This window comes from Micrasema longulum, unplaced genomic scaffold (assembly GCF_059751315.1).
Source record: "Micrasema longulum isolate JH-2025_06_02 unplaced genomic scaffold, ASM5975131v1 h1tg000469l, whole genome shotgun sequence".
NCBI lineage: Eukaryota > Metazoa > Arthropoda > Insecta > Trichoptera > Brachycentridae > Micrasema > Micrasema longulum.
Genome location: NW_028277667.1, coordinates 607783 through 624695, shown reverse-complemented (window position 1 = coordinate 624695; position 16913 = coordinate 607783). Strand labels below are relative to the sequence as shown.

Here is a 16913-nt window from a genome sequence, read left to right as displayed (position 1 = left end):
AGTTCCTATAAAAACGAGACATGTTTGGGCTTGATAAATGTGACGTCAAGATTAAATTAAATTCAATTCATTTATTAAAATATAACATATACATTACAAACATATATTCAATACGTACATATTATTATTTTAATTTATTTACAATTTCAAAAAACCCGTTAGGGTTAAATTAGAAATTTAATATTGTCTAGTCATTTTATGTCTCGTCTAGTCTAGTTAGTTCAGTCATCATCATAAAAAATAAAAAATACATAAAAGAGACTCATGTCAAAGTAGTAGGAGAATCCTGCTCCGGAAAACCTCTTCGGATACATGAAACAGATCAACATCCAGAGCGATGTTGCTCAGCAAAGCGGTAGCCCTTCCAACAGGCATAACCATAGGCAGGTTGGTCCTGAATATCGGAATATGAAACAATCTATGCTGAGCTGTCTTAGGTAATTATCAGGAACATACAAACCAATGCTCATCTTAATCTCAGAATTATCGATCATACCACGCAACAATCGATAAAAATGTGTAGTCAAATACACATTCCTTCTAGTTTCTAAATTGTTGTAGCCAAGCATACCCTTGAGAAACTTGATGATGATGAAGGTTCATGATGATGTTCTATTAAAATTTAAAGGTCACATACAAAGTTTTAAATTTAACCAAATCATGTCTATCAATTTCATAGTCCCTTATTATTATTATTTTTTTTTTTTAAAGTGATATTTCCATATTGGTTGATCAATTTAAAAATTAATATTGTTTCATAATTATTTAGTAGTATTATTTTCATATGTGTTATATGAACAGATTTAAATTATCTTCTTGCACAACTTTTCATGACAATGGCTTGTTTCATTCTCACTGATAGCTTTTAAAAACTAACAAATCACAGAACATTATGGAGGCTTTGGATTCAATTGATGCTTTGTAAATTTTTGTACAAATGTAATGTTTTTTAGGTGTACGGTTGAAATTAGCAGTGTTGCAAAGAAAGGCCAAATTGATTCTGTAAGTATTTAAATGTTCTTTATTTTATGTACACTTGAAAAATCTTTAATAGGAGCGGGCCATAGAATTAAGAATAGTCCAGAAGGAGCGTAGAATCATATTTGAATACATCGGACTGTGTCCAATAATTTCCCCACTTAGACACACTTTCGCCCGCGCATACGTTAAGTCGCCGGGTAATATTGCCAGATCGCGAAGAATACAACCATAACACAAATGTAAGGTAAAAAAAAAACAATTTGTTAATTTTTCTAAAGTTTTATCGTGCACTCGGAAACATTGATTGACACAACAGAGTAGATAAGTAAAGGGTCATTTAATAAGAGTAATTGAATTAATGAACTTTGAACTTAAAATATAAAACAAATTTTATTTTACATAAAACGGATATTTTTATATCATGTTAAATAATATTTGATGTTTTAAAGATAATGTCGGCCAAATGTCCACCACGGCGTTGTTTAATCTGAGGTTCAATTATCATTATTTCTCTTATTATATGAGCAACGTAGGGTAAAAAATTTTACTACTCTGGCAACACTATCGAAATTTCCATTTTGTTTCTTCGACAATCTGACAGATGGAAAAATAATTCAATTTTAAGTAATGCATTTGTGACAAACACATTAATTTGATAATTACACATGAAATGTGATTGCATCCTGTTTCTTTTAAATCCTAGCAGTATTTCTACACTTTAAAAGGACACAACATGGCATGGTTAAATTCGAATCAGGAGTTGCGTACTGAGCGACGTCTACAAAGAAACTAATGGGTCAAAACGTAAACCTTCTCATTTATGAGTAGTTGAGTCGCCTTCTGTTTGATGTGCGTATGCGGTTTCTGGACTATTCTTAATTCTATGGAGTGGGCTTTAAAAATAAAAGAATTAGAAATAATTATTCACTCAACTACAATGACGTATACTATAATATAATACAATCCGATTTATCTAGTAGTCAAAATGTTAACGCATACCAGCTAGTGTCGTCTTTGTGGTAACGAGTTATACAGAAAGTAATATTAAGTAAGGAAATATTTATATCTCTTTTTTACATTAATGATTGCACGTGTATCGAGATTTGCTATCTCTATTTTTCTAATTGTTGAGGGCAAAGTAATATTTGCTATATCTTAGAAACGGGCTTTAATAAATAAAATATTAGAACAAAAATGTTATCACTCGCCTATGTATGTTTTATATAAAACATCTGCACCATCATCGCACCACAATCGAAAGAAACAACTAGCTTATTAGTTATTGCCTTCAAAATATAGTTTGATTTGTTATTTTTATTTTAAAATGAGTATATGAGTAGAAAATGCTAATATCCTATGTTGATGCTCGAATTGACAGCTGGTGTAAAAAAGGGGAAAGAAAAAACAATTGATCTCTAAAAATTTGAATTTGTTCCATTTTTAATCAGTATAATTTGAAAAATAGGTACCGGAGAACCTACTTATTTAACATCATGACATTTAAAAAAAAGTGTTTTATTCTAGTCTTAATGAGTTAATTTCGTGTTTTCAGTGGTTAACTTTGGAACAAGCCAAACATGGAATGGTCCATGTTCGCCTCACTTGGTACAAACTTAGCAGTGTTATGGGTGACTTGAAACAGGTATTGTTCATTATTTTAAATTTCTGCATTCTGTTTTTGATATTAAAAAATTTGGTTTCAATATGAATTATTTTTCAGGCCTTAGCCGAAACTCAACTTCTCCGCGTTTCTGGAATGAGCACGGCGTTGCTGACAATTTTTGTTGATTCTTGTAAGAATCTGCCTGTAAGTCATTTTTTTCAGTACTAAATATTTTACCTGCCAAATTTATTCCCCGTATAAAAATATATTAGCAAATATTTGGGACTAGATTTGTGTTTTTAAAAAAAATGTGTTTATTACTATTATTACTATACAATATAGAAAAAAATGTAAATATAAAATTAATCTAAGAGTCCTCCTTACCGGGGAAACCCGTTCTAAGGTGGGCATAAAATATTTTAGATATTTTTGCTTAGTTTGATAGTCCATTAACAAATTAAAATATATATAAAAACCACAGAGAGGAGAGAGAACTTCCTCATTATAAAATATCCCGGATTGATTATTCTTCATTTTAGTAAAAATCCTTACCCAGTTTCTTTTTTACAGGGCATTGCGTGGAACCTATCCAGAGTCTGGTGCATTTATTATTTTCATATTTTGAATTTTTAGAATGCTCGCCCGCAGTCGAAACCTGACCCCTACCTGGTGATCAACATGGGAAAGAAGACCGAGAACACAGCTGTGCAGATGAGAACCGGGGACCCTGTGTATGAGATCGGCTATACTTTCCTCGTTGGCAACCCTGAAAATGATACCCTTCACATTAAGGTATGTTAAAAAAAATACATATCGATGGTGATCCAGTCATATGTAGACTGACTGGCTTTCAAATAAGAATGTGGGTCAAAGGGTTACCAAGGTGTAAAAATGAAAAATTATTCTATTTTATTTTTAACATTTAGTTGAAATTATAATTTGCTCATACCAAGATAATAAAATTTCAAAAACTACATTTAACATTTGAAGTTTGAGAAATGCGTTTAATATAAAAACGTGTAGGACTTTGGAAATTTGATTAATTGTACTAAAAACGAATCAATAGTTCATTCTGTAAAGGAGATCATTTACACTTTGTACTATTTAAAGTAAAAAAAGAGTTTGTATTTTGTAGATAATAACATTTTGAACTATTTTTATTGCTACAACAAAGAGCTACGACTAATCATCGAAGCGTTATTTGATAATGAAATAATAAATTAATATTTAAAAAATCTTTGATTATTGAGTACTTGAAAATAACATTTTTATATGTATAAATTGTATGTATTTATTTGATATGTAATATATATTTTCTTTACTAACTTTGTATACTATGTGGAAATCTGTTATTAGTTCTGAGTTTATACACTATATCTGTTTGTTTACTAAAAATATGTATGTAGAACTGTTGATTTCCCTAATAAAATAAAATAAAATAAAAATTGGGAACGACTGGACAACTTTTTCTTAATTACTACAGAAAAAATATAAAAATAAGTACAGGGATGTGCTTCTTGACATTTATATAAATATATGTATATTTAGTATTATATTCCACTAATCCTACTAATATTACCACTAATGCAACAACTCTTTTGTATGAACATGAACAGACAGGTAGTAACATATTTATTTGGGAGATATTTTAGCTTTGTTTTTGTTGATTTCATGATTTATACATTTTTTAAATGTAAAATAAGTTTCGATTAGTTAGTCGTAGACTTTTACTGTCATAGTAAAAAATGTTCAAGACATTTTTTGCCACAAATTTTTTTTTTTTTTTTTTCTGGCCGGTTCTTTAATTTTTGGGTACATTTTGAATGATCTCCTTTGTATGAAATATACCAGATTTGGTGAATCCGCAGTTTGAGTGAAATAAACTGCTTCATAGCGGTAAATCGTGTGTTAAAGGAAGAAAACCGTATACATAATCTGTGCAGTGCCTGAGCATGTTTCGATATGTAGTTAGCTTCTAGCGTCACTTTGAACATGCGTACTGACAGAATATTAGTATGAATTTTTGTGATTTAGCTACATACAATTAAATCAGTATGTAAACAAAAAAATTGTGGATTTATCATTCCGATCTGGTTCCGATGCGCAGTCTGTCGTTGCTCATAATTATCACTTATTGCAACGCCATTTCATACTTATTAAACATTACATCAATAGTACAAGTTTACAAAATGTAAAGAAATGCACTGCCAGTGTCTTTAGTCAGGGGCAGCCTTTGGAGAGAAGACGTTACGCTCCTCACTTGACTGTATTATCACAAACCATTATACAAATGCAAAGTCTTTCATAAAGATGTAACTAAAATACTGCCCACTAACGAATCATGTCATTTATAGAATGTGTACAAACTTGCATTCTTGATATAAATCATATTGCATAAGCAAGTATTTCAATTTTGTTTCCATCTTCTTTTAGTTGTAAATTACCATGTTGTGGCAAAGAGAATGGGAATACAAGTTTTGGTAAAGCGGGTTCGAACCTGACTTCCAGTCTGCGACATTACCTCGGGACTATAACCCGTTTATGATATTTTTGCTCGATTATTTTTTATTTTATTTTGTTTAGGTTATGGATCAGAAGACAGGAAACCAAGTGGGCCTTTTGGATTACAACCTCACGGCACTACTGGACAAGCCTAACCTGATGGTGGACAGTCAGCCTTTCTCTCTACACCGAGCTGGTCCTGACTCCAAAATCATTTTGTCCATGAGTCTTAGAGTGAGAACTTACTTTACCGTACTATATTATTGAACATAATTCAAGAAATATAGTAAAGCATTCATGTTTGTTAAGGAAAATTCTTGGTGATTGTAATTTATTATAGAAATAAAAGACGAGTGATACTTAAATTCCATGTCCGTCCGCATGAAGAATACAATTCTGTTTGCGAAATAGGACAAGATAAGCACTTTTGCCTCGATGGCCTTTAATGGATTTTCAGTAATTTAAAAATAATATTAACTAACATTGAATACATTTTGAAAATTGCATTCCTACATAAAGTGCATCCCTGTTGGTAGAAGAGCAGAGTTTGACATTTGAAAATAAAGTCGATGATTGATAAAATACTGCTTAGCACGGCGAACGATGCAGGTGATTTCACCTGCATTTGCCCTTCCCCCGGGAACGCCCCCACCATATCCGTCCGGATTACCACGATCACCGGATATGCGGGATTTGGATTACCAAGGCCCTATTGCAGTTAACTTTTACACATTTTTTAAGGTAGTCAAGAGTCTGCTTAAAAATAGGCGTAATCTCAGTGCTATATAATATATTCTGAATAAACCATAATAAATATGATTCTTAAATAGATTCTGAGGCATTCCGAACCAGAGTTGACTTCCGCCGCCAGCATGGATGAAGAAGTATCATCAGAGAACGTCACCCAACAGGAGAAGGCTCCGCTCCTGACACGGGAGGCCAGTGTGAAGAGTATGACCAGCGTCAAGCCCAGCAACAGTGGAAACTCCAGCGCCAACAGTCAGTAGACAAGTGTTCAATACTTAGCTTTGCATGCTCTATCCGGGATGGGTTCCTACTGGCGAGAGATTTCATGAAACATCAAACTGGGGCAGTGTTGAGAAAGGGAAATAGGAAAAAATATATTGAGTTTTATTGTCAATCCTTTCATGTGTGTTGATTTCCCAAATGTTTATTTAAATAAACACACATTTTAAGATTTATTCACTTCTGTCCGCACCCAATGGCGTATTGGGAACTACATTGGACCTCCAAATGCAGCACACTTTGATCATCTGTCGCATGAACTCTTGTACTTCGTGTACCAATGAAATATTGCAATATTACTACAGTAAAACCTCGTCTTTACGTTCCTTGATTTTGCGTCTTCCAGCTTTTTACACTGAAGTATTTAGGTCCCACAATATGAATATTATTTGATGTTATTATGAAAAGAAGATAGTTTAAACAGGTATCATAAAAGTGTGAAACAGTCCGCGATGTAAATGACAGTTGAAATTTTTTGGTGCCACACTAAAAAAAGTGATACCATATTAATCGAATTTCCCAATATTTAGGGAAAAAATCATTGTACGCATTTTATGCAAATTCAAATTTTTATATTCGTCTTTTTAAGGTTAAGTACCTAGATAAAATTATTTATGCATGTATTTTTTTTAAATTCAATAGTTTGATAAAATACAAAATACTTTTAATTATATCATTGGTAAATCCCAATCATGACAGTTCTCACAATTTTTCTGCAGTATATTTAGTAAAGTTTTTTTTTTTTTTTTTGCACAACAACAGGCCAGGAGGCCCAATTATAGTTGTGAATTGCATCACAGAACACCCAGGATTGAGAAAAATCACATTGATTTTTTTGTGTTCTCACCGGGAATCGAATACGGAACCTTGCGTGTGTGAGTCAAGCGTCTTGACCACTACACAACGGAGGCCGCCTAATCTTAGCCCTAGTCTTGTACAATAATTATATTTTAATGAAATTTCTTTTTTCCATACATTTTTCATTTCCTCACTTTAAAGTTTTCCTCAGTTTTACACGTTTTTTGTTGCTCCCTTGAAAAACGTAAAACAGGGGAGGGGTTTTACTTTATTATTTTTTCAATATTTAAATAATATTTTTTTCTTATCACATAGGTTTACAGTGTAAATAAAAATAGAACAAAAAAGTAAGAAAAAAACCCCTGTAGGCATAGCCTGCACTTATACTGATTTAATCAGTTTTACGTAACATCACAATTTTATGAAAATAATTATTTGTGCATGTAAATGTTTCAGAGTTAGAAAATGAAACAGTATGCCTGTTTTTTTATTATCTCCTTTCCTCAACTCTGCTGTTTCCATTCAACATCTGTTATTAATAATCCATTTGTAATTTAAGAATTACTTGTTTGTTTGATTATATGTTTGTGAATGTTTTCGTGCATTGTCAAAAGTCTTCCAATGTGATGCATACTATTACTTTCCAGTATGACAATTTATCGTATTAATAACTCCCCCGGCCATTTTATATTATTACAAAGTTTCTAAAGATATTCATTAACACTAGGTTCTGATATGTATGTATGATTAACTATATATTATGTCTAACAAAAGTCTAATATCTTTAGTCTAACAAAAATTTAGGAAATCATACGATTTTGCCATTTTAAAACACTGATCTTATAAAATCCCACAATAAAAAAAAAGTAAATTAAAATCGGATAAAAACATTAATTTTCTAAGGTATTTCTGATAATAAATATATGTACTTGAAGTTTTATATAACTAAAATATAAGTACTTTTGTGACTGATTATGATGCCTCTTTAAATTTAGACTAAACTTAGGTACATTGGTACTCATGAAAAGTCAGTATTTAGGTAAAATTCATTTGAAATTTTTATATTTGAAGCACTAAGTTTGCGGGGTTATTCAGTATAATAAAATAAATGTAAACCAAATTTGTTTTTAACCACTTATTTTTTTTTTTTCTACCAACCGGTTTCAAAGCTACACGAGCTTCTTTAATAAATAACCAAACAACAAACAAACAAACAAACCATCACGCCTTTTATCCGTAAGGGTAGGCAGATAGGATAGAACGCCACATCACTCTATCTTTGCATACAGATCTCGCTTCCTCTACATTCATTTATCTTCTCATGCACGCGCGCCGATTATTCTGACTTTTAACATGTCCATCTTCAAGTATTTGTTGGATTTGATCATGCCATGTCATACTTTTAGCCGTTCTTTCGCTGTCCATTCGCTCTATATGTCTAAACCAACACAGAGCTCCTTTCTTGATTTTGTCGATAATGCTTATGTCAGCCTTACATAATGTACAGATCTCAACATTTGTGCATCTATCGTACATAGTTTTACCACACATTTGCCTGAAAGATTGCATTTTTACAGCATTCAGCCTACTTTCATCCCTGTTTTTCCAAGTCCATACTTCTCTCCCATACATCAGGGTCTGGATTAGCACTCCATTGTGAACTGCTAATTTTGCCTCTTGTGACAATCATTTATTTGCTAAGGTTGATTTAAGTGTACAGTTCACTCTGTTCCCGGCACTCACCCTCCTTTCAATATCTTTCTCAGTCATTCCATTCCTAGTGAACATACTTCCCAGATACACAAATTCCTCTACCTTTTTTAGTATATTCACAGTGATTTCACATTTATTTATACTTTCATTTCCAAATAAACAATATTTACTGTCCACTACTGTCCAATTTTAAAGATTGTATCCATCTCACTTCACACCTCCTATCTTTACAAGAACAACATGACAAAAAGACTTGACTTATTAGCTCCATATGTTTAGATTTAATATTTAGTAAACACTGTTCAAATAAAATTGGATAATATTCATTACTAAATTATACCTTGATAAAGAAGCTTGTGGAGCTTTGAAATCGGTCAGTAGAAAAATAAGTGGCCACAAACAAAGTTGTTTTAAAATTATTTAATTAAAATTTGTTTTGATGATTTAAAGATTTAATTGAACAGGAAAGTTATTAATGAAAAAAAAATGGTTTTTAAAAAGTAATAAAAGCATTTTAAATTGCACAAATTTTGTGGTATTTTTCTTAAATTATGCCTTCAATAATCGTTTAAAAAAAATTAAATAGGTAAAATATTTTAGGTACTCTTTTTTTATAGATTTATGTTTTTTGTCTTTTTTATTGAGTAAACTAAGCAATATTTTAATATTCGCATTGGCAATTCGACGGCATTTTTTTTTTTTTTTTTCATTTAATTAATTGATTTAGCCTATTTTAATCTGTAATTTACATTAAAATAAAGATCTCTCATTTTATTATATGGTTTGATTTTCACATAAAGTTTGATGTTACATTTTAAAAGACCTTGGAATGTATCTTTTGGTTTGTTACAAGGTAATGGGAATGAAATAATATTTGTTGTCATATTTTGCAAGAATAGTAATCGCATTTGGTTGACTTTTGGCGGGAAGGATAATGTATGTTACAATGTGGAGCATTTTATACAGGCACGCCCAGTCTAATCAGGAAAAGTACTACGGATGCTAATGTTAGCATCGACTCCAAGCAATCTATGCCGGAGGAAACAGCCCAAGACATAAGTACGTATCCATTGACTCCTTTCATTGACATATCTCTCATGATAAATTACAATAACTTTATTCTTTATCATGAGCAATATGTACCTTGAAAATTGTTGAATCATTGACCATTAAAACTAACAAAACTATTTGCAAAGGTTCAGGGTGGAAAAGTTTTTAAATTAGAATAAAATAGTAATTATCACATACTTAAAATATTTAACTCTCAAAGTCCACTGGCTCAAAAAAATATCCGCGTGATGGTGGTGGATCACATTAGACCAATTTTAAAAGTCGCTTTTTACGAAAACCACGTTTTTAATCAAGAAACAGGTGTAGATTTTTACACATTATTAAAAGTAGTCATCATTTAGAGTAGAAGTCCTTAAACTATTTTGTTTCGTAGACCCCCTACTTTTCTAACATTGTTTTTTTTTTACAAATTTAAATGTGTTTTTGAAGTTAACTACTTACTTTGATAGGGTTTACTGTGGAGCGTGAAATTTGCAAAGCTTTACATGTTACATGTACTACAATCACAAAGCTAATAGATTATTTACACAATTTTACTTAATATACTTATAATTATGAAATTTATTTATTTATTATACGGCACAAGTGCCTTTTACAATATAAAATAACAAGAAAAATATTTTTAAAATTCATACATGTATGTATGTCAGCATACAAAAGATATAAAACATATAGAACATCGTAAAATATTTATAAAGAGATGATTTGAATTCACAGAGACTCAAGTTTAAAATGTCTATATGAGAGGTTCATTAGTTTCCTAGTCTGTGTATAGGCAGTATAGGTGAGTGACAAAGATTGTTGGTTTGAGAAGGGTGCCAATAGTATAGACTATTTTGTCTAGTTCTACGTGTTGGTATATTAATATTTATTGAATCCAGGAGTTCGCAACATTCGAATTTAGAATTAATGATTTTATATAAAAATATTAGGTCAGTTATTTTCCTGCGATCCTCAATTATACGTCTATTATAAGAAAATATTACATTTACGGGATGCCAAGATTTTGGTGACGGCCTGTTTATATGAAATCTACTCTCGTGAAACCCCATTTACATCTCATGAACCCCCAATTTTTTTTCACTGACATGGACCCATTTCAGGCCTGAGTCGACCCCTGGTGGTCGACTCAGACTATTTAAGGAATGACCGGTTCAAACAATCTTGAATGATGAATTTAATTAAACTTGAGTCCTCTTCTAAACATATTTCTGCTATGATTCATGTTATCTTTTTTCTCTCTTTCTTTCACTCTCCATTCTTTTCTTACAATACTTTAACGTATAAATAGTAATCTGAGTGATTCTAAGTTTTTTTTTTTTTTTTTAAATAAATATTTGCGTTCTTATGATTTACTCAGATATTTAATTTTGAGAGCAATTCTCAACGAGTTGTAAATAACTCACTATTAGAAAATGGAATCAAGTTGGGGTAGAGTGGGATTCGAACGACGGACCTTTGGTCCGTGAGTCCGAGACACTAGCCACGGGACCACAACCCGATATAAGTTAGTATTAGTCCTGATGGTGAGTTTGTAACCTTGCAACCAGTCGACGTACCCGAGGGGGTGAAATCCAGTTTTTTGTCTCCAAACATTTGGACAAACTCATATTGTAAAAAAAGTAGTTTATACAAATTTAAATAAGAGCAAAAACTATTTTATGTGTCATACTTTTTTTTATGTTTATGAATTAATTACGTGTATCTTGTTTAGTAATGAGGAATTCCAGCCCAACCCGGAATTAAATTTTAAAAATGTTTTCGTATACATGTGAATATTTAAAAATTTTGGAGTAGGATGAAATATCTCAAAAACAAATAAAAAATGTTAAAAATAGTATTCATTTTAAAATTGTAAATAATGACATCACTCCTTACATCTACGTGTAGTATTTCCGGTTTCCGCTTTAAAGCCCTTGCAACGTTTTGACCATAGAAAAAAATAGTATAATTTGTATAATTTGACATTTCAACCAGAGATTATGTCAACTTTCTAGGTTTTTCTAAATCGAAACGTTCGTAAAAACAACCATAACATAGAAGTGAGCAAATTACGATCAACTAAATGAAGTAATCAAAGCAATATTCCATAGATTCTTGTCAGGTCAGTGAAAGTAAGAACGCCAACCGTTTCATGACGTCACCACTGAAAAGTGACACACTGATTAGTCATTTGGCGCGGTATTTGATAAATGTAACTTTAAAAAATCATATCTTTGTAAATAACGCACAAAAAAAAATATATTTTTTTGCTTAGTTAAATAGTACGCTAATAGAAAAAAAATAATTTATAAAACAGTGGAATTCCTCATTGTATTTTGTGTTATTAAACATTTTATTCATAAATAACATAAAAATAATCTAATTTGATGTTTGTTGGGTGATAGATTATGAATACATAAATATTCTGGTGACATTGGCTGGTGCAGGATATTAATTAATATAAATTACTGTAAAATGTTCCCCCCTTGTTTGCCACTTTTCAAACTTTCTCATTATTTTAACGATAGATTTACATTGTTAAAGTACTAATTTAATTAATTTACGATTGCTGCTTGTTATGAAAAATGTTGTTTTTGCCCTGTTTTCAATCAATAAAGAGGAATCTTCGCATTTATTTATTAACTAGACTACAACCCACATGCAACATTAGATAGTTTGAGAAATCATTTTTACATTACATATTTTAACACTTTGCACACTAAAGTAGAAACAGCTCACTAAATGTTTGGTTGTTCAAATTGTCACAAGCCCTATTTAAAATTTTGAATGAAATTTTCAGTGATGCCATCAGCAAATGTTGACCCTCCGAGTCCCAAGCTTATTCACCGTACGCTAAGTACGACATCGTAAGTACCAAACCATTTGCTGTTCCCACTTTTTATTTAATATAATTAAAATAAAATAATTTTTAAAATGCATTCAAATTAAATGTAGTTATGCAGAATGCGACAACTCACAAAATGCTAAAAATGAGTTTGATATTAGTCTGGACAGCACAATACTATCTATTTATGTGCTAAGAAAGGTCCAAGCTCTAAGTACTATCGTTTTTTTTAAATTCAGGTTTTATTCTAACCCACATCACTCCCATCATCATCATCCACACCTGGTATTGCATAGGACACTGTTCATGTGTTACAGTAAGGTGAAGTGTTAAGTTCTTACGCTTCAGGTGCCAGTCCAGGATAATAAAATACTTCAGTGCAAAAGCACCCTTGAAAACAAATATTTCATGCCGACCTTCCTAGGAATTCAACTCGGGGCCTCAAGCATGGTAGGCGAACATGCCAATCACTACACCACGAGGCGGACTTTTCCCCACTTGTTTCCCTTTTCAAGAATTTTACCCGAGAGTAGCCATCGAGTCGAAAGCAATCGTCCAGAATTTTCGTTCTATTTCACACACAGAACTGTATTTTTCACCCTCCCGGACACAGACGACTGCCATCACTGCTGTTAAAGTCAGCGGCTTAACCTTAAAATCAAAGTACCCCTAGACTTGGACAGAGACATGTATACTTCGCTCCTAGACTTTATAATGTATTTGCTAATGATGTGAGAGACATGAGAAGCTTTACCAATCACACCTTGAAAAAACATGCTAAAAGCGGGTCATGAAAAGAGATGTTCTTGATTACTTTAGCTAAATTGCTGGCAAAATATGTTACTTTTTGCTTTTTTACATTAAAGTATTTATATTGTGTATTTTTTAGATACGTGTATGCAAGTATGTGTATGCATGTATGTATCAGTATGTATGTATCAGTATGTATGCCAATGTGGGTTTTTTTTTCTTAACATTTTGCTTTATTTTTATTCACATGTACTATAAGAAAGAAAAAAATCAGTAAATATATATTTTTTAATATTTTAAAAACGTCCAAGTGGGTGTTTCCTTTGAATTTAAGTTTTAAAATTCTTGTTTGACTTTTTAATATAAGAATTAATATCTCTCTTTATTGAAATCCTTGGTTTCTACCACCGATTTGTTTAGATTAAATTATTTCATTGTGAGTCACTGTGTGCGCTATTTTTACAATTATTAATAATAGTTGTTTTATATCTTTTCATTTTGTACGTTACAGTTCAGCTGGTGAGGCCGGATTAGGGAGGATTCAGCTGACTCTACGCTACAGCGTACAAAGACAGAGATTGGTCATTGTTGTTCACAAGATTTGGTAAGATATTCCTCTAAAAGTCATTCAGCATCTTAAAAAGTGTTAGTTGAATTTGTGAAAATAAGCATGCGTATCGCATGCAAGGTTATTCCTAGAGTTGATATGTCTTGATAATGCATTAGATTACTAAATTAATTGAAATGAGAGTCCGTATGCAGTAATTCATTCGAATGAATTGAACCAATGAATGAAAGAATTTCTAAACTCGTATTTACGAAGAGATACTGGCTTTTATCTGAATTCTGTGGCCAGCCCCTCCCCTTCAACATATCTTTTTTTTTTTTAAACCGAAATGCCCATCTGTATTATCTGTGGAATACTGTAAATAATGATTTGTTAAATTATTTTATTCATTCACTTACTAATCATTAGTAAATTCATTAGACTATTTTCATCGCTAGTTATTTCAATAATTCAATTGATTTATTTTTAATAAATCATTTTTTATTTTGTTTATTTATTTAAAAAAATTGTTGACAAAATAAGTATAAAATTATAAATGTTTTACAGATACATAATTAATTAATACATTTCTAACTCTCTAATAGAGTGAAAACTTGTTTTATAGAGGGAGTTTGTTTTACATGAATTTATATATTTATGACATGTATTATTACATATGACATGATTCCTTAAAATTAGATACATATTATATTTTAAATGATACACACATATACATTACAAACTTAAATTTAAGACGTATATATTATTAAAGGAAAAAAATACATAAAACAGACTCTTGTCAAAGTAGTAGGAGAATTCTGCTCCATAAAATCCCTTCGGATACATAGAACAGATATACAAAAAAAGGACATGGAAATTAAAAGTAAAAAATAAGCTGGTAAAAAATTATCAAACATAATGGTACTATTGTTTTTTTTTTTCAGCCATATACCTCTCAAGGACCCATCCAATATCCCAGATCCCTATGTTAAGCTCTATCTCTTACCCGGAAGGTCCAAGACTGCTGTAAGTGTTTTAAAATTATATTTTTTAAATAAATAGGTATTCTGTTTTATGTAAATCAACCTAACAAGGAAGTTCAGTGGTTTTTAAAATTAAAAAAAAATATATTAATAGACTTAAACTAAGCCGAAAAAAATGTTTTTAAATTTTTATGTATCACATTATCAGCTCTATGGTTTTTTTAAGTTTTGTGTTTCTGAAATTACTCCGCATGTGACGTCCGAGGTTCACTTTGCGCTTATTCTTGGTCAGTTCTGCTGATTGGTCCGCTGACGTTAAGTAAACCAGATGTCTTTCACAGCTCTCTTATCATTGGTTGATTCATATGAACAGTGACGTCGTTCAAAATAGTTAACAATTTAATGCTCTTATTTTTACCGCGCGCAAGAAAACATTTTTTATATCCAATTTCCCGTAGGGCTGGAGTTCAACATTGGCCTTTTTTTACAATAATTGCAAAATAAGTGTTCTACTGAATAAGTATACGAGGCATGTCCATAAAATAAGCACGTTTTGTATTTCTTGCCATCACAGCGCTGCAATTGCAGTTTTGCGTATGCTTGATCAGAAATTATAATCTTTTGATGTTTTTCTTCAACTGCATGGACCAGTTCATCCTAATCAAAGTTGGACGACCATTTTGTTGTCAACGAGCACATTATCACAACCTTTATTGAACTGTCATACCTATCTCCTTACCATTGAATTATTTATCGCAAGTTCACCGTACACCTCACAGTTCTGTTGGCGAATGTGGACTGGTTTGTTTGGACTAGAATATTCTTCGGCATTATGGAATCCAATTACAGACCTTATCTCATATGCGGCAGATCTGACTTGGTTGTATAAGGGCCAATGTCGGATTTAATTTTTTTCTTATCAACATTTTAAGAAATAAAATATATTTAACTATTTTTTGTACACATAAATATTAAATGATAATGTTTTTTATTGATATTCTTATCAAACACAAACAGTTTATTAAATGGCATGAAATGGTGGAAAGATTACTCCCCTGTGTTATTGCGATTTACGAAATTGGCCTTTATAGATCCAAGCCACAGATATAATGTAAACATTACATATATATGTATGTGTATAACATATTTGTAATTTTTTTTATTAAAAGAATAATGAGATAGAAGAAAGCAAATAAAATTTGAAATACAGTTCAATAAATAAACTGCAAATATCCTTAAAAAACATTGTTAATCATTGAAGTTTTTAGATTTTTATGGTCTTTTAGATACTGATGACGCTTTTCTGAGTTATTGTGCTGACATTTTGAACAATATTGCAGGCTTCATCATCTAAACTGGACGATAAACACAGTATAATAATCCAGAAAAATGCCATCCGTCAATCATGTCATGTCACAACAGCGATCATCGCATATCTAATCATGTTTATTGATTTTTTCTTGGTTTTTTCTTAGTCAGCATCTTCTCTAGAACAAGGCAAAGCCACATTGATTTTTTTTTTCATTAAATAAATAAGTTTATTAAATCGCACAGAAATATCGATTTTCTAAAAAGAGTAATAACTTAGTATATACATATTTTAAATATGTTTTTATGATTTGCCTAAATATTTTAATTCTGGGGTAATTTCAAATAGTTGTAAATAACTCAATGATCCAAAAATTTTATCAAGTAAAGTTGCGGTAGAGCTGGTTCAAACCTTGTGCCTTTGATCCTGGAGTCCATGACACTACCGGTTTACGGACCGGTTATAATAATTTCGCATGAGTTGTCTCTTACATCTTTTGTTTTTTTTTTATTTTTAGGTTATGAAAGACAACTGCAACCCGATATATGATGAAACATTTGAGTATCTGATGTCTCAAGGAGAGGTGAATTCTCATCAACTGGAAGTATCTGTCGCTTCGCAGAAAGGTTTCTTTGCTGGAGGAAGCCCAATTATAGGACAGGTACTGTCGTCTCTTTACCCGACATAGTAACACTATATACCATTGACCACGAGTGTCATATCGTAGTGACACGTGATTAAGCCCCTTATTGTATGCAATTGAATAATTTAGCTTTGACATGAATACATAGTTTTCACAGGCA

At 31.4% G+C, this 16913-nt stretch overlaps 1 protein-coding gene across 1 annotated transcript in view; it reads left to right on the top strand.

Annotated features, from left to right (window-relative positions):
- The window catches only part of Esyt2 (extended synaptotagmin-like protein 2), a 53847-nt gene that overhangs the window by 35369 nt on the left and 1565 nt on the right, over positions 1-16913 (top strand). The window contains exons 13-23 of the mRNA XM_088226803.1: positions 954-1002; positions 2534-2623; positions 2702-2788; positions 3218-3376; positions 5168-5320; positions 5917-6085; positions 9590-9682; positions 12477-12543; positions 13783-13875; positions 14763-14844; positions 16628-16771. Of these exons, the coding sequence (XP_088082929.1) occupies positions 954-1002; positions 2534-2623; positions 2702-2788; positions 3218-3376; positions 5168-5320; positions 5917-6085; positions 9590-9682; positions 12477-12543; positions 13783-13875; positions 14763-14844; positions 16628-16771 (1186 nt within the window). The remainder of the gene's footprint in view (positions 1-953; positions 1003-2533; positions 2624-2701; positions 2789-3217; positions 3377-5167; positions 5321-5916; positions 6086-9589; positions 9683-12476; positions 12544-13782; positions 13876-14762; positions 14845-16627; positions 16772-16913) is intronic.